The sequence below is a fragment of the Apus apus genome, chromosome 6 (assembly GCF_020740795.1).
Source record: "Apus apus isolate bApuApu2 chromosome 6, bApuApu2.pri.cur, whole genome shotgun sequence".
Classification (NCBI taxonomy): Eukaryota; Metazoa; Chordata; class Aves; order Apodiformes; family Apodidae; genus Apus; species Apus apus.
In genome coordinates, this window is record NC_067287.1 from 10051406 (window position 1) to 10070305 (window position 18900).

The 18900-nt window shown below is 41.0% G+C and overlaps 1 protein-coding gene across 1 annotated transcript; it reads left to right on the forward strand.

Annotated features, from left to right (window-relative positions):
- The first annotated feature begins 756 nt into the window (after positions 1–756).
- Positions 757–18891, forward strand: LMLN (leishmanolysin like peptidase). The gene is made up of 17 exons (XM_051623279.1): positions 757–939; positions 1122–1219; positions 1317–1347; positions 2032–2114; positions 2594–2711; positions 3524–3702; positions 4365–4470; positions 4716–4810; positions 5475–5592; positions 6809–6916; positions 8566–8642; positions 9247–9357; positions 10094–10226; positions 10794–10953; positions 11715–11845; positions 13031–13241; positions 14651–18891. The coding sequence occupies exons 1-17, from the start codon at positions 757–759 to the stop codon at positions 14743–14745; spliced, it is 2037 nt and encodes a 678-aa protein (XP_051479239.1). The 3' UTR covers positions 14746–18891.
- The last annotated feature ends 9 nt before the right edge of the window (positions 18892–18900 follow it).

The window sequence follows — 18900 nt, forward strand, 5'->3', positions numbered from 1 at the left end:
ATTGCCCCGCCCCTCATGCCCCCGCCCCACATTGTCCCTCCCCACATTGCCCCGCCCCGCCCCTCATTGCCCCGCCCCTCATTGCCCCGCCCTGCCCCGCCCTTCATTGCCCCGCCCCTCATTGCCCCGCCCCTCGTTGCCCCGCCCTTCATTGCCCCGCCCCGCCCTTCATTGCCCCGCCCCTCATGCCCCCGCCCCACATTGTCCCTCCCCACATTGCCCCGCCCCGCCCTTCATTGCCCCGCCCCTCGTTGCCCCGCCCCGCCCTTCATTGCCCCGCCCTGCCCCGCCCTTCATTGCCCCGCCCCTCATGGCCCCGCCTCGCACTGCCCCGCCCCTCATGGCCCCGCCCTTCATTGCCCCGCCCCTCATTGCCCCGCCCTGCCCCGCCTCGCCCCTCATTGCCCCGCCCCTCACGGCCCCGCCCCTCATTGCCCCCGCCCTTCATTGCTCCGCCCCTCATGACCCCGCCCCTCATGACCCCGCCCCTCATGGCCCCGCCCCGCCCCTCACGGCCCCGCCCCTCACGGCGCTGCCCCCCCAACCCTTGCACACGCGCTCCCCGCCGCGCGCGCCCCCGCTCCCCTTCCCCTCCCCTCCCCGCCTCCTGCCCCGCCCCTCAGCCCGGCCGCGCCCAATCGGCAGCTCCCGTGCCCGCCGCCCCGCCCACCCCCGCCCCTTCCCCGCCCGCCGATTGGCTGCGGCCGCTCCCGACGGCGCTGCCTCCATGGCGACGCGGCGCAGGGGCAGTGCAAGATGGCGGCCGAGCCGGGCGGCGGGAGGCCCGGGCCGCACCGGCCGCTGCGCGCTGCCTGCCCCGCCTGCCCCGCCGCGCTCCTCCTGCTGCTCCTGCCGCTGCTGCCGGGCTGCGGCCGCGCCGCCGCCCTTCCCGCCTCCTCCTCCTCGCCCTGTCAGCACGGCGTGCCCCGCGGCGCGGAGGTGGGGCGGCCGCGGGGGAGGGGGGGTCCCCGTGTCGGTCTGTCCCCTGGCCCGGGGGAGCGGGGAGGTGTGTGAGGGGAAGGGGCCCGGCGGAACGGCGGGCCAGGAGGGGCTGCGGGCGGGCCCTGGCGCGGCTCCCCGCGGGGCTGCCCCGTCCAGCGGCTCGTTCCTCTCTCTGCCAGGTGGTCTATCAGGTTCCTCTGAAGGAGAACCGTGTCTTGAAGAGGAACGTGGATCAGCAGCTGAGAATTAAGATCATATATGATGGAAGCGTTGAGGAGTGAGTGTCATTTTGTGGTGACTTCTTTTTCTCTCCGTGTCTGAGAACAGAAACCCTGTTAACTACAGCTTGCTTGTTTTGTTCTGTTTAAATGCAGCTTGCTACCAGAGAAAAGACACCTCATAAAGGTACGTCTCGTTTGCTTCCCTCTTCTGTTTGTATGTGTTTTATTATGTGGATGAGCCTAAGGCTTTACCGGTCCCAAGCCTTTCGTTAAAGGCTTTGAATACCAGCATTTCCATATCCTCTAGTCAAGGAGACCAGGGCTTTGTGTACAGATAATGCCTGGATTCCAAGCACTTCCAAGGCTCTGCTGAACGTTGTTTGACAGCTGCTTGCTGTATTCTGATTTGCAAAGATTCACTGAGCAATGTGCATGTAGTTTTCAAAGGTTTTTATACCATAAAGAGTATTTTAAATATGTCTCCTGGCTTCTGTTGAGGGACTGTGCAAGTAAGGAGTGAAAATGTGCAGCAGGCAGCCCTGAGGATTGCAGAGAGGCAGGAGTGCCAGTTAAAATTTGATGGACAGTTCCCAGCACCAGTAAGTTCAGAGCTGAAATCAACTCAGCCTCTTTGAAGCAGCACATTCAAATCAATACTGGCTTCCTTTTTGTATTGCCCTTCTGATAACAAACATCTGAAACAAAGCATTTAAAAATCATATTGATAACACCTGAACTTCTTGGAAAGTCTGGATTTCCACTACTCTGCTATACCATAGCAAGTTTCATGTAACTTGGGAGCTAATGCTTGTAAGGTGGCTGATGCCTGCACTGCTGCTGGGTGACTCACATTTTTTGTTCTATTTAGAACAAACTTTTTCCACAAGCTATATCTTACTTGGAGAAGACCTTTCAAGTCCGTAAATCCACGGGTACTATATTACTAAGCAGGTATGTGAACGTTTATTGATAGTTACTGGCTATATTTGGTATTTAGCACTGCGTTGTGTAGCCTTTAAAAGAAGAATAGGATTATGAGCCTTAGAAATGCCCTCCTGAATCAGCCCCGTGACCCATCTGGCCCAGTGGTGGTAGCAGATGCTCTTTAAGAAGCATACACAAATCTGCCAGTCTTCTGTGATGAACATCTAGGTTTGTTGTACAGGAAATTTTGAAGGGTATTAATGCTGCTAGTTTGCTTTTACATTTACCCCTATATATGAACCTGTTCCTAATCTTCCTTTGAACCTGTGTTTACTCCATTAACAACTGGAAGCATTATGTCTTCCAGAGCAGGATAATTTAACAACTCTCACTCTGTAAGTTACACCCAATACCTGTATTGCAGCATTGTTTGGTGCTGTAAGACTATTCTGAAGTTTCTTTTTAATGATAAACCTGTGCTGACTGTCCTTGGTGTTTGATTGAAGGCAGTGTGCCACAAACCAGTACTTAAGGAGGAAGGCTGATCCCCACAGGTACTGCCGAGGGGCCTGCGCAAGCCACACAAGGTGTGGGCCAGTTATAGTTCCTGAGAAACACCTCCAGGTAAGCTAAGCCATCCAGGTGCTTCTTAGCCTTTGAAACACTATTGTTTGTGGAAATTAATAAACAAGTTAATACCACAAACCGTGTGTAAGTGACCTGTTTGTGGGAGATCACTGAGTGAGAGAACAGGACAACTCGAATTAGTGGGAGCTTCTTTCATTTGTGCTGTTGAATCAAGTAAAACTGAGCATTTGCTGTTCTCTAAGCCTACATTTTAATAAACTGTATGGGGAGGATGAGATTTGAAGCTTGTTAAAATTGCTACTGTTAAAATTGCACTTAATTATTCACCTTGGTCAATGAGTCAGGTTTTTACAGAATTGGTAAGTTTTGGGGTTTTTTTGAAGAGGTTATCCACTGGGCCAGGAGCATGGTGCAGGAAATGCTTCTAGCTTGTGTTCTGGCATGACTTTTAAAATTTAACTACAGTATGTGATCAGTATATTTATTTCTTTCTCTTAGCTTGAGGTTTCAACTACAGTATTCAAAATGTACCAGATTACACATGAAATGCAGTTGCTACTTATATTTACTGTTTCTGTGAGCCATGTTTTTTTTTAGTTTATGGGAAATAAAGGATGCTAATCTTGGGATATCTAGCTTGGCAGGCCTTTTTTTTCAAAAGCTGCCGCCTTCCTGGTGCCTAATAAATCAAAAGAGATTGAAAATCTTGGCTCTAGTTGTGTTTCCTGTCTTCGCAGGGGGTTACCTCACTGTTTTACAGTGCCGTTTATTCCTGGCTTCAAGCTAATTGAATTTTGTCATGCAGACTTTTGGGCATAGATGAGATATTGTCATTGTTCCACTCAAAGCAATGCAGGGTGTGCAATGAGACTGAGTGGCTGTGTGGACCCATGGGCTTACCTGACCAGGAGGGTGTTCGAGATGCTGACTTTGTGCTGTACGTCAGTGCTCTCACTACTGAAAGGTGTGGCCATGAAAATATCATTGCATATGCAGCCTACTGCCAACTGGAAGCTGAGATGGACAGGCAAGTATTCCTGCTGGCACAACCTTTTTTAAATTAAACTTTCGAGGTTTTCGATTGTTTAGATGTGGAGTTTGTTTGCCTGTCTTGTAAGCAATCTTGTAGCAATCTTGTCGCAAAGTAGAAGTCATTACTGAAACAGGCAAGCACTATATTTATATAAAACTAGGAAACGGTCCAATAGTGCTTAGCTTGTAAAGCTGAGGCATTTAATTCCAAGCTAATCCTCCACTGTTGTTGCCTCAGCTTTCAAGATCCTGCTTCTGTTGAAGTGAATGTCATACTTTCATCAATTTAAAGGAGGATGCAAGAGGGCCCTACTTTATGTGCCTTTTGTTTCTTGTTCGGTTGTAGTCACAGTAACAGGCAGTTTGCACCTCTGTAGTGTCTTGCCTAAAATTCAATTCTCCTGCAGTGTTGTCACTAACACCTGTGCAGAATCTTGAATATAGAGATTGACCCTGTCACGTCCCTCCCCATTTCAAGAGCAAACTAATCACTGCATTGCAAATAGATGTATGAGTGATCAGAGAACTTGTTTGCAAGGACTTGTTTTTACGTTAGTCTTCTAAATCTTCTCTTAAGAAGTGAGCCTCTTCAAGTCAATATGATTTGAATTTGCTAGTATTTTGCTGAAAACAAGTTATTTTAAAACTGTCTTCCAGGCCAATAGCAGGATATGCTAACTTGTGTCCAAACATGATTTCAACGCAAGCTCAGGAATTCGTTGGCATGTTGTCTACGGTGAAACATGAGATAATCCATGCACTGGTAAGGGTTGGTGTTACAAAATGTGTTTCCCTGAAATTTATGCTTGCTTCCTTGCATATCTCCAGCTTGTTGCAAGAGAAGGATGGAGGAAAACTCTTGCTTTGCCTCCAATTTGTGTGTTAATTGCCTTGAGGAGTGGTAGTTCCAGTGTATCTGCTGTGGGAGTGCTAACTCTTTCATGGTATATGACTTTGTACGTGACTATCTTGCCAAAGGTTTCTGTGTGCTTGATTTTTAACTTGAAGGGTTTCTCTGCTGGACTGTTTGCGTTTTATCGGGATGATGATGGAAAACCTTTGACAACAAGATATGCAGATGGACTCCCTCCTTTTAATGAAAGGTACTTTATTTTTTGGACCTCTCAGTACTCTCACTGAAGGATGTTTTCACATTCCTTTTGTAGGATGTATTCTTGTCTGTTGAAAATCTAGCTTGATTCCACTATTAGCATGCTTTGCCATTATTATGTTCAAACATTGGGGTGGGGGGTTTTTTTAGTGTTTCTTCACGTTGGCATGAAGCACTTCTGTTATCCACATAATTACAAACTAAGGCAGGATGTCATTTATCAGGAGTTTTGAAGTTAAGCATTCAAATTACTCATGCTTAAATTTCAGTGCTTGCTGAACACCTTTCTGAATTGAGACTGGTATTTTCTGGAGTCTGTCTAATGTCAGTGCAGTTCCTTTCTAAGGAATACATCATTCAGGGTTTATAGTTACACAGAACTGACAGTGTGTGTAGTCTGATATTTTTTTTTCCTGACCTGTTATTGCATGAATCTACAGGCATATTTTTAATAATCTGACTTATTAAATTAGAGTTGTGCATCTAATGAATGCATATTTTACAAGGGAGAAATGTTCCATAATGAACTTGAACATCAGAAAGCATGAGGAAGTGTAGAAATTATTCACAACTCTTATTATTACAGAGATAAGTGTTTGCACAAGTAGGTGTGTGTTTATGGGAAAGACTTGTAACCAAAACATTCTTTTTTGCAGCCTGGGTTTGTATCAGTGGAGCAACAAAGTCGTTCATAAAGCAGTGAGGTTGTGGGACATCCGTGGTGGCAAAATGCTGCGCCATGCTGTCTATCTTCTGATAACACCTCGTGTAGTTGTAAGTGGGGATTGACTTACACTTTCACACTTTGAATGCCAAGGTTACCATCACGTTCTCGAGTCATGATCGTTGCTTATTTTTTAAGAAGTAATAACCTAACGTTGAATACCCTTTTCCTGAAAGTGTGGCCCAAAGACCGTGTGATTCGAGGCCATATAATTGAGAGGGTGTTTCCAAAGTGAAGTGGAAAATAGTTGACAGTATGAAATAAATAGACATAGTAAGAGACAATGAAGGGGCTGGGAAGTAAATTATAAAAGGTTAAGCAAAACTGATGTTGAATAGAGTCCTTAATCCTACTTCTTAGATGTTTTCCTACAGACTAAGACACCCATTGCCTTAACAGATGGCCTTGTCACTCTTTTCTCATTTATAAGTTCATCCTGTTTTCTACTTTTCTCTTTAAAAAACATTATTTTAATATTTTTCTAATTTTATTGTTTAAAAAAGAAGGCATTTAACATTTTGTCCTGTTTAAAAAGGAATTCCTCAAGCGTTCTTTGAAATCTTTCTTGCTTCCCACATCTCTGACTCTCCCCTCATCCCCAACAGAACATATGCATAAGTGTAATAAAATGGATGTTGGAAGTAAGTTAGTGTTAAGCATATTTAGCCACAAATACTGTGTTTGTTTGTTTTAAATCTAACACAGTATAAAGGGCAAACTTGGTTTTATTACCCCTGTTTTGAATACTGGCCATGCTGGTCAAACTGTCCAGAGTGTTAAAGCTGGTGCCCTGGCAAAGGCTGGGGTCCTGGCAGTGAGACCACAGTGGTGTTGTGATACCTCTTAAGACTCTCAAATGTTTTGCAGAAAACACTTTTCTTTGCAAAACCAGTTGACAGGTAAATCTGAAATGTTTGAGAGAAGCAGGGTTGTAGTGTTCCTACATTGTTTGGGTTTTTTGTTGGTTTTATTGGTTTCATGGGGCCTTTAGTGTGTGTGCCTGCTATTCTCAGCTAATTCTAGTGCTGTTTTGTTCTTGTAAACTTCCATCCTTTATTTCCAGCAGATAAGTAGACAGATTGTTATGCTTGGTGTTGGGGTACTTGCTGGCTTAGTAGGAGAAGTGTTTTGCATTTGGAGGAGAGCAAGATGGTAGAAAAAGAAATGCTGAAATCCTTTAAAAACCCCACAGTCCTAGAACATAAGGACTGTGTGTGGGTATCAGTCTCAGGATTGTGAGAATTGTGTTCAATGTTTTATTTCTAGGAAGAAGCTCGAAAGCATTTTAACTGTCCAATTCTAGAGGGAATGGAGCTTGAAAATCAAGGTGGCATGGGAACGGAACTCAATCACTGGGAGAAGAGGTTGTTGGAGGTTGGTGCTGATATTAGGAAGGGAGAGGGATGCAGGAATGTCTCTGCCCCCTGCCTTTATTTTTAGGTTTATAGTGGTACCTACTGAAACCTTGGAAATGCAGGTGTATCAAACCTCACTGAAATGTATCACAAACAGCACTAAACTACAATGTCCAGTTTCTAGATAAATGTGTCTCTTTACCTGATTGCTAAGGGCTCAGAGTGGGAGTTGGAGATACACTGATTACTAAAAACCAAAATGTAGCCAACTTTTGTCTGGCACTTACCCTCTTGAGAAGGTATAGTCCCTTTTTAGGGCATAGGGGGTATTCCTTTGAGTCAATTCAACTTTGTCACCCTCTGCCTCTTACGCATCAAATATTTAATCTGTTCTGTCTAGTCATTATCATGACTTCATCTTTATTCATCTGCCCTGGGGTTGGCTTTTGCCATCTCTACTGCAGAACCTCATTTAATGAAGGAAATGCTTATTCCCTTCCTGACATTTAAGCTTATTTTTATTTATAACTTGGCATTGTGTGGTATTTTTGGCAGAGATACGCTTTACTCTGCATGCTTTGTATGCAGAGAGGTAAACAAGAAGAGAAATGGTTCGGGACAAACTCTTTTGTGGAAGTAATCTTGAAATAGGTGTATTTCTTGAGACTGAAATTGTTAGCTTTTCTTGCTTTTCAGTAACCTCAGGTGTGGAACAGTAGTTTAAAGCCAAGTGGAAAGACTGCCTTTAGATTGGGGATAATTCTAAGGATTCAATAGGGTTAGTAGAAATGGGATAATTACTGGTCTCCTTTACACCTTTCCAGAGAAAGCTTATATCTAGAAAGTAACTCATAGTTTGGTTTTGGTCTTAATCCAACTATTATTAAGTATTGCAGTGATAGCAAATTTGACATTAGTAAGTCTGCTGGTGCTAACTCCTCCTAACCACGCTAGTGGAGAGGGAAGGCTGGAAAGGAAATATTTTGAAGAAATAATAGAAATGAGATAAAGAAATCCCAGAGTTTTGTAATTAAGGGTGAGTGAAAATTTACCAGATAGAGATGACTGAGCAGGAGAAAGAGGTGGGTGTTAAAATTGCCCATTATAAGATGATTAGGAAACTCCAGGGTGACCAGAGTTGCTCTTTGGGGATGGTGTGAAGTTGCTTATTTTTAAATGAGATGGAAAATTCCACTGCCACACTAATAAAGCCACCTTTGGAGTGCTGTGTTCCTTTAGTCACGTATCCTGTGCCCTTGCTCCTGAAAAGGACTACTAGAAATTCTAGGGAAACTAAAAATAAATCTTGCACAGTAAAACTAAGAGAGTTTGGCTTTCATCTTACTAAAAAGACAGAAGGTGTGATTGCTACTGATAAACATGATAGAAGAAGGCACAGTTTCACTCTACCCAAAGAAAAATGAGTATGCGTTGGTCGTGAATAAGGTTTAGCTGCAATTTGGAATGAAGTTTCTGACCTCTAGAATTCTGAAGCTCAGTAGGGTGGAGTAGGGAAGGGAGTTGCACTTGTGATCCCTTTTATGAAAGAGGCTGGGGTTTGATTGTCAATAGTAAGAAGGGACTGAAAATAAAATGCTTTTTCATAAGAAGCATTTTCTTACAATACTGATTTTCAGAGGCTTGCTAATGGTAACTGGTAACTTTCAGAATGAAGCAATGACTGGCTCCCATACACAGAATCGAGTCTTTTCCAGGATCACCTTAGCATTGATGGAAGACACAGGGTAAGAATTAATAAGAATGGGGTGGGATTTTTGTTCATTTGTTCATAAAGTTCGTTGAACTTTATTTTATTTGGAATCAATGCACTTGTGCTTATCCATCTGCAACACAGTAGATAATTGACATATGTTACTTTTCTTCACATATTTCAAAACCCATCCATTCTTAATCTAGCCTTAAAAAAATGCTTTGTAATGCACAGTACTATTTGTAGTGTCTGTTTACTTTTTTTCTTAATACAAGTCTATTCTCAGTTGCATGCAGCACATATTGATTATTTTTTCAGCTCTTCTTCCTGATAGAAAGCATACATGAAGGAAAAGCAAACTTATCTGAAATGTCATCTTTTTGTATGCATTGTTCCTTTGCAGATCTTGATGCATTGATGTTGAACAAATAAGGAATCAATTTTCTTTTACTTCATTGTAACTGGAGAAATAGTGGATTTGTGATCTATTTTGCTACAGGCAGAAAGGGATGCAGTTTCCTTTTCTCTTTATTTCAAAAACCTTAAGGCACAGAATGAAGTTCTTTGAACTGCTGTCTTATTAATCAGAACACAATTTTTTGAAGTAACTATATTCTCATTTCAAAATACCTTTACAGCTGGTACAGAGCAAATTACAGCATGGCAGAGAAATTAGATTGGGGACGTAATAAAGGCTGTGACTTTGTAATGAAGAGCTGTAAATTCTGGATCGACCTAAAGAGACGAAAGTAAGAACACAGTCTTCTTAAAAAATAAACCTGATGCTTCTTTACATTTGTCCTTCAAATGCAACTCAATAAAAAGAAGTAGAGGTAGATAACAGGTTAACAAGGAATGCTGTCATAAGTACCTTCAGAATGGACCTGAGGAGGAGCACACAAATGTATTAAGAGCAGAATCATCCCACCCAGTAAATACAGAGCCAAACATCTTGGGGTGTAGGATGCATTTACATTGTAAGGGGGCTGTGCTTTAGAGAGAAGGGGAAGGACTTAATCCAAAAGTGTTTACTTTTGTTTTCTGTCCCTTTTGATTGGAAATGCAGCCTGTGTCATTTTGCATTACTGAATTATAATAAAGCAACAGGAGAGGACAGGCATCTTCAAAACAAAGCCTTCCCTGTTCAGTGCAATACTTGCACATTCTTAGGACACAGCTGCATAGTGGGCCTGTTTTGCTTGTATGCTTTATTCTTAAAAGTTCACACAGCTTTGCCATTAAAACTGAACAGGTGAATTCATTGTTGTTTTGCTTGCTGGCTTGATATTCTTTAAATTAGAAAGGTCATAACCAGCCAAATATCAAGAATTAGCTGCCAGAGAAGTATTTAGTGCTTCTTTGTGTGATTGACCAAGTGTGGGGGACAGTGGGATCAGACAGTCTTGACAGACTGCTTAATTAAATTATGAAAAGTGGTTAGAGGGGTCTAATGTGATTTTTATTCTCCTTTTTTTTTCACTTGAGGAGGCAATTAATCAGCCCATACTGCGATACTTTGAGGAGTAATCCTTTGCAGTTAACCTGCAGGCAGGACCAAAGAGCAGTAGCAGTGTGCAACTTGCAGAAGTTTCCAAAGCAGTTACCTCAGGAATATCAGGTAGAATGGATCTTAGCTTACCAAATAAGTGTTTTCATTTTCTGTCCTTTGCAGACAAGTGATTATATTCAGTTGCATTTTTTTTCTTCTGAACTGTTAGGTCAGAGTAGATGCTGTGAGAAATGTCTGTTTAGGTTATTCTGAGGAGTCTGGAGGCTGAAAAAAAGCCTTGTGATCTTAATAAAACAATAAGGATGTTGCTTGGCCAGCTAGCCAAGTGTCTTATGGAAGAATTGCTGTGTAACAGAAGTCCTCTGAAATGGTTTCTCTGCTGCCTTGTGTCCCTGCATGCTAAAAAAATTTTCTGTTTCATCCCAGAGAATGCTGTGATTGCAAAAGGAGGTTAGAGGGTGAGGAGTGACACGTGCAAATGTGAATACTCTTCATTATTAAGTATTCTTAAATATTTCTGGCTTATCTGGTTCATAGGTATTGTAAGTTGCTGTTGACAGCATTCCTGAGTAGTAGTAGCTGGTATTCTCACAGCTGTAGTGATTGGTTCTATTTAAAAAACTGTTATTTTTTTGTCTTTGTGCAAACTGCTTCACAACCTATCTTGTTTTGCAGTATTTTGACAATCTTAATGGAGTACCAGCTGAAGAACTGCCTTTTTATGGTGGCTCAGTAGAAATTGCTGACTATTGTCCCTTTAGTCAAGAATTCAGTTGGCATCTAAGTGGTGAATTTCAACGCAGTTCAGACTGCAGAATAGTTGAAAATCAACCAGGTCAGTTTTCAGGATTCATTATGTTATTTAAAAAACCTGTTTGTTAATCTAGAATAGATTTTACTTTATGTCCAAACTAACTGGATATGAAATTAGGTTTGCACTACTAGCTGTGTGAAAGCTGTGCTGAGGTGAGAAGCACAATTACCATGTACACCTTGGAACCAAACACTTACCTAATGCAAGAAATGCATACAATCTGAACAGAAATTAACCCCAAATGACCTAAAATCAAGATAAAAAGTTGGGGAGGGTTTTGCTGGGTTTTATGATGGGGGTTTTTTTGAGTCTCTAAAAAATAATTTCACTTCCCACCTTTGTAGATTTTGTTTTGTTGTTGTTCAAGGCAGGGAGCTTTGCCAATTACCAGGGCCTGGGCTTGTCTCCTTGGATAGTACGTGTGCATTCAATATTGTGGAGCTCTAGAGTTGTGTAGGATATTACCTGTCCATTAGTTGTCTCAAAAACAAATAAATCAACACCACCTGCCCTCAAACCAGCAATCAGAGCTGGCACTCTCTGGGGACAAACATCCACATAATTCTGAAGTAAAGTGCTTTTTTTTTCTTTTTTAAATTCTTGGTTTCTTCCCACTTTATATGCAAAACAGTGTAATTCCCAAATTGGTAATGATTAATGGTCTGGAAGATTCCAAAAGTAAACCTTGAATTGCACATGAAGACACTGACTAATTATAACATATTAAATTGACTTTCTGTTCCCTGAGTAAGCTGCAGTTCAGTATATTCTTTCTACCTTAGATCCTACCAAAAACTATGGTGCAGAGAAATATGGACCAAACTCTGTATGTCTTATTCAGAAATCTGCTTTTGTCATGGAACAGTGCAGGAGGAAACTCAGTTACCCTGACTGGGGTAGTGGATGTTATCAAGTAAGTGTGTGTTCAGTTTGTTTGGGTTTTTGTTTTTTTTTTAAAACAACACTTCAGGGAAGGGTCAGTGTAGGAGCTGGGACAGGCAGGATGCAGGAGCAACCACAAACCCACAGATGAAATGCAGAGAAATTTTCTTTCATTACCTGGTCAGCTGGGAGATCCCTCAAGCAGCACTTGGGCAGAAGCACTCAAGAGGGAACACAGGCACTATAGAGCTCATCCATGCTAGAGGATCCCTGAACCTCCTGTTTTCCCCTCTGTATCAGGAATTCATGCAAGTGTACTTTACCACTGTGCTTTGATTTTCCCACAGCAGGGCAGGAATCTCAAGTGTGTTCCTTGATAGGTACCTCTTATTCTGTCATAGGCCTATGTTATCTAACCACAGATGTTCTTTTTGTCCGACACACAAGGCTAAACAACAATTAGTATGATAGATGTGTTTTTCAGCACCCCAGCTGCAAGTCAGTTGAGTGTGTTTACAATCCTCCTCCCCAGTCTTCCATTATTTTCCCACAGTGAGGTGTAAAATGTAGGCTGTGACTGTTAAAACTTCTACCTGGACCCTGTACTTAGTCTTCTCTGCCTTAAATCACTAGATTATTTGACATACTTTGAAAATAAGTATCTAATAAGTATCATAAGCCTATAGTTTTAATGCTTCAAGTTAAGCCTGGGGCCCCTGGGAAGGCTTGTGAGTTACAGTCTTGCAAGGGATTTCCTCTGCTTTCCCCCTGTGACACAGTCTCCACAGCTAAGTAGGAATACTTATATTAGCATTTCCTGTTGTTGAATCTTAGAATTAATTAGTCACTCTTATTTTTCAAAGGTAGAAGGCACTATGCACCTCACACTTTCCTTGTCCTCTTCTCTTCGGGACTGTCTCACTAAAGGTGGTGTTTTCAAAAACAGCCCAACTCTGGAGTGGTCGTTAGCAGAAGCCAAATTTTACTCGTTCCCTGTTGATATCTGCATGATTGCACAGAGAGTACAGTCAGTGCTTTGAAGCATTCTTGAACTAAAGAGTTGCTCTGAGTACATTAAAATACTTGCTTAAAAATCTATGCTCTAATACCAGGTGTTTACTGGATGTGGTATTTACTTATTCAGAAACCTCCAAACCCCGGAAGATATTTCTGATAAATCGTAACATAGTCTTGACTTTTATTCTTTTCTTTTAAGGTTTCTTGTTCTCCACAAGGGCTGCACGTGTGGGTCAAGGACACTGTGTACTTGTGCAGCCGCTCAGGTCAGGTTTTAACTGTGAGCATTCAGATGAATGGCTGGATCCATGTTGGGAATCTGATTTGCCCAGCCTGCTCGGACTTCTGTGACTCCTGTCCTCCAGAGCGGGATCCTCCAGCTTCTAACTTAACCAGAGCTGCACCAATTGGTAAGTTGCCTTGTCATGTGCTGAAGTGAAACTTGATATAAAATGTCTGTAAACACTAAAAGTTTGTCTGCTCTGACTATCGTGGGAACATGAGAGGAGAGCCCTGGTCTGGCTATTCTAAAATCCTAGGTGTTGGAGTTAAAGGAGGACGGCAGAGGTGCCCTGCTTTTTGCTGGGCAGTCATGCTTTAGTTTCTGGGATCAGAATAGTAGCTAACCCAGGACGGAAGTATGTCTGAAACATAACTACCTTGTTGTGTCTCTTTCTGGTGATCTAGCTTTAATCTAGCAATTTACTAGAAAATCTGATCTTTGTTTTTGAAGTTGCATCATTTTTATAATGTCCAAAATCAGGTGGAAAGCAAGTTCTCACTTGTATAACTTCCCATTGACAATGTTAACGTTGTAATCCAGAACATGAAAGATAGGTGTCAGCTGGCTTTTTGAGAGAAGGAAAAAAAGCTTAATTCTCTTACTACCAGCTAATGTTTTGTCAAGAACAGGTGGCTTTCAAAAAGGCAATCGATCAAAGAACAGTTTTCACAGTATTTTTTGCTAGTGGCTTATTTTTAATCCTTTAACCAATTCTTTAGTTGTTTGGTGTGCTGTCTCTACTGCAGTTTTCAAGGAAAAAATAAACCTGCTTAGTTTACCTGCAAACTTGATACTTTCTTCAAAGTGATGCACTTGGGTTAGTGTGGAGCAATTAAAATAGTTTAATTTGGTCTCAAGCGATAACATCTCAGTGGTGGGTGGAGTGGCTCCTATAGATTAGGTTTTAGCATGAGAAAGCTTTAACTGTGGAGGTTCACATCTTGCAGCATCTGAGTTCATGCTCATTATTTCTCACATATATATGTGTATGGACATAACAAGGTTTTTATCTCTGCAAGTTTTTGTCCGTGGTTTGAAGTGTCATGTCAGTGTGATTACCAACCATACAATCTCCCCAGTTCATGGATCAAGTTTTCCTCCCTCCTCCTCTGCACACCCCCCTGTCTTCAGCTTGTTGTTTTATGGCTTGGATTTTTATGTGACTTACAGCCATACAGAACTAAAGTATTCATAGAAGAGTCTTTTGGGAGTCTGTGGTTTTGAAATGCTGCTTCTCTCCAGTCATGCCATAGAAAAGTTCCTGCTCGTTTCTTACAATGTAGATTTTTTTTTTCATTTGTTCTCCCGTTTCCTATTAGTGAAGGAATGCAGACATTCATTTAATTGTAAAGGGAATAATCATGTTATGTGGTTGGTTTGAATTCTTAGCCTTGAAAGCTAGAATAAATCAGTGCAGATCACTGCAAATATGTTTTTGCTCTCCGGTGTTTTTTAGTGTTCTATTTATTATTTTATTTTCTCTTTAAATATAAAGTTTGAAAGCTTTATGATGTTTTGTTTTGTTTTTTATTTTAGACTTATGCTCCTGCTCCTCTAGCCTGGTTGTAACCCTTTGGCTACTGATGGCTAACTTAATTCCCCTGCTAACAGGATTATTTCTCTGCTCATAGAGTTGAGCATGGGGCAAGATGTTCCAAGATGATAGACCATCATGTTGCACTCCTTACTGTGGAGCACTGAGATTTTTGTCTCTGCAGGCAGCTGTCTTCTGCTGATCCTCGTCTCTCCTGGCAAGTATCAGTGCTGACCATAGTCAGGGAGGTACTGACAAAAGCAGCCAGAGTTTGAGAGGAGGAAAATTTACCTTGCCATCTCAATAAGTGCCAGTATTTTCCTGAATTGCAACCTTTGATTTGTTTTGATGGAGTGAGAAGACCCACTAAGCCAACTGTGTTAGACTACCTGGCAACTCAGTCAAAATGTGAAACGAGAGCTTTTCTGTAATAGAGCTGAGGGTTGTTTGTTTTTTTCTTATGTCCTCTGTGTTACTGGTAGCAAAGAATCCTCAAACTGGAAATATACCTCAGTGGTTTAGTCAAAAGCCATGTAAAAACCAGTTGTCATCATAGCTAATAGCCCAGGCCTAAACAAGTGTGGGATTTTGGAGGTTTTTTGTCAATTCCTACAATTTTTGGGGAGAAGAAATAATTTAATGAGAGAGTGCAGGGGTTGGCAGTTGTCTCCACAACTCAGTTCTGCAGCTGTGAGGCTTCTCAGAATTCATATTAGTTTGTGGTAAAGCAGCTCATTCTTGGGGCTCACTTAAATCTTTCTACATGCACAAAGTGAAATTTCAGACTGGAAGCCAAGACAACTGTCTAGAAATCCCATTGTCATTTAGCACGTGCCACTTCTTCTCTGAAATTTAATATATCAAATGTTTGAATATTCTGAGTAATTTACTAGGCAAATGCATTTCAGTACTATCCTCAGTCTGTAAAATGGGGATAAGTTTTCTGATTATTTTTTATTTTGTTGGTTTGTTTCTTAAATAATGACATTATTAATTTCTGAATAGCATGAAAATCAATGCAGCTGTTCTTACTTTTTTGTTGAAGGGCAAACCAGTAGAGATGGCAGCTATAATCTTACAGAACCATATTGATTTCTCTAGACCAAAAACTATATTGAATGTATAAAAAAAAGTCTAATTTGGCTTCCCCCTCCCCCCTCCACTTTTTCTCAGACATATAAATACTATGGATTATTTGACTATTTGTAATACGTTAGAGAACCAGACATTTTAAACCACACGGGGGCGCATCTTGGTACAAAAATAATCATTTTATGGACAAAATATGTAAGGGGAAGGAAATGGACAAACTTAAGGACAGCTGCTCTATAGAACACTTGTAAGGATGTTTTTATTTGTTTCTGACTCTGTAATGTGTTACAAATAATGCTGTTTGGAGTAAAAGAAACTCCTATGTAGTCCAACATACTGTCTGTCCTGTTAGGATAGTTTTCATTCTTAGAACTGTGTGAAACTTGAGGGAGCCAGTGTGCCCAGTACATTAAAAAAAAAAAAAAGGAAATGCACAGTGGAAGATGATGTTTTTCTGCTTCTTAAATAAGCTGTGATGTTAGAATTGTCAGTGACTAGATCCCATTCTAAAATGAAAGGTAGGGGGATAAAAAGGGCAGGGAGTAAAATTTCTGTAGCTACAGTTAAACTTGTTTGATAATAGAACTTCCATTGTAATTGTAAGTAAATCTTTGTGCCTACTGGACCTGTTTTTTTGTATTTAGAGAAACTCTTAGGTTACTGCTGAGGAGAGTAAGCTGCAACCTAAAACTGTCTGAAGGCATCACAGCTGGGAGAGTACCTTGCACTGGGCTAGGTCCCCTTCTTAGCTGCAGGTTAAGTTTGGATTGTACAAGGCCTAGGCTAGCCTTAAACAGACGTTTCTGAGAAGCAATACAAACTAGGAATCAAATGCTTTAAATGTGAACAAGTTCCAATTAAGAAACACTCAGATTAATAAGTGAACACTAATTATTTTCATATATGCACAAGCAACAGTTGGTGTAAATAGATTTCTTTAAAACATAAAGGTTTGAGAATACATCTTATGTCCCAGAGGTTGGTATTGTATTTTTTGTCTGTTGTGCAATAATACAGCTTAAATGGTATCACTCAACAACAATGCTTTTGATACTTGAAAAGAAATTACTGTTTATTTTTTCTTACTGTGAAATATTTGCACTGTCTGAACTTTCTGGTTGACTTTATAACTGTTAAACTTTTTTACTGGTGTTAATTTATTGTGCTTGGTAATTAATATGCTTGTCTCCTGTCTGTGAAAGTGTGAGGTTTGTTATATTTAAGTGAATATTTTTATCTTCTACACAGCTGTTTCTCTTGAGGGCTTTTCTTCTTTTATTCTCTCTTCCTGAGAATTAACTGAAAGATGGCTTAAAAAGTCAATGCTTTCCTACTTCTAAATTGAAAGCATTAATTAAAGAAAGAGGCTGTAGTGTGTTGTACCTACAGGGAAAAACCTGTCAGAGCTCTTGTGATCAGATTCATCAGTACCTGCTGAGTAGCTGCATCAGTGAATCCAGTGAAGTAAAATACTGCCTTAATAATCTGAGACTTCAGTCTTAATTTCTTTGACATGCAGCCCTTCAACTGGCTGTGAACTGCAGAACTGGACATGATTTTGGGGAGGGGAAGATATTTGAGCTGGCAAAATCCAACATGTTGGTGCATTAGCAGCTGTAGCTGTGTTGGAACTGCCAAGAAATGTCAAGTTCAATTGAAAGTGAGAATGGATTGGTGTCGGAGAAAAAGCATATCTGAGTAAAATGGACTACCTCAGTTCTGTTTGTGTTAAACTTTCAGGCTGCTGTGAACTTCCAGATCTTAAGATGGATTAAGTAAAAACATGTCTCAGGTTTTTAAGAGCAAAAGAAATACAGTAGGAAGCATAAGCCATTTTTGAGTGCAGAACACAGCTAAAATTGTAGCTTAAACCAGTCAGTGATGTAGCCTTAAGTGTAGTTTCCCCAGAAAAAGTTAGTTTTAAATGAATACAAAGTTTTCAGGCAGCTACTTTAGGTATTCTGAACATATTGTGGCAAGTCCATCCTATTTAATCTCTTACATTTGAAAACTTTGAAATATAGCCCAAATAAACCTTTGTGTTTTCACTAGAGTAGACAGGGCAGCAGGAGCCCTGAACTAGTGCTCAGAGACAAAGGAGTTAGCTTGTCTGTAGCAGAAACATTTTCAGTATGTTAATGTCTGCAGTTTGAATTTTTAAGAAACATTCCATGTTTGCTTATGGAAATGAATTAGTCTTGTGATCTGTTTTTACCCCAGCAGTTCAAATCTATAATATTTCAATTAGGAGTTGAGGCAAGTCATACTTGAGGAACACATTTTTGTAGTGTTACAAGGACAGCTTTTGGCTGGAGTATGCAGTAAGTAAAGTTACACTGAAAAGCAGGCAATTAATTTCTCACTTCAAGAGTTGAGGTCTTGGGGGACTGTCCCAGCCTTGGATGTAGGTTAATTACCAAAAGAATTTTGACCCCATTAATGGACTGTCAGTGCAATGCAGCCTGTTTCTTTTGCTGCACACAGTAACTTTGGAAGATGCGTGTCCCTTAAGAGCAGATGTATCCACAATCCCTTCCAAGGGCCAGTTGTTTTTAAACCTTCCTGTCCTGTGAATCTTTCTGCTTGAGTGTATTTCACTGGAGTGGGAGGAGTGTGCCCTTTGTTCCCCACATTTCCTAGGAGTGATGTTCAGCCCCCTGAGCAGGTTGAGATCTTTCCCTGCAAGATTTAACAAGCAGCTTTCACTTGGCTGAATGCATCCTCCTCAGGGTTTGGGACTCTTTGTATATTAAATAATGTGGTCTCACACTACCAGACTTCCAAAGTTCAAATGTTGCCTTTTTAATGTGAAGCTTACCTTGGAGATAAAACAATGGTTGTGAGAGAACTGGCTGACCTTTAAAAAGTGTTTCCTATTTTGGTACAGAATGTAAATATAGAACAAACTATTTTACATAGAGTTTGACTGGATTGAGATATAAGGGCTAATTTTTGTTATTTATGGAGTAAAAATTTCCTTATTTTGCTGGGTAAAAAAACCCAAACTATGTCATACAAAGGAAGAAAACATTGTTCATCAATAAAATGTATGTAGAAAATTGACTCTTTGTGTCCTTATATTTGAGAGCTGATAATTATTAACTGCAAGAATAAGCACAGTAAAGGACCTCCATCACAACAGTCATTTATTTTTAGAATT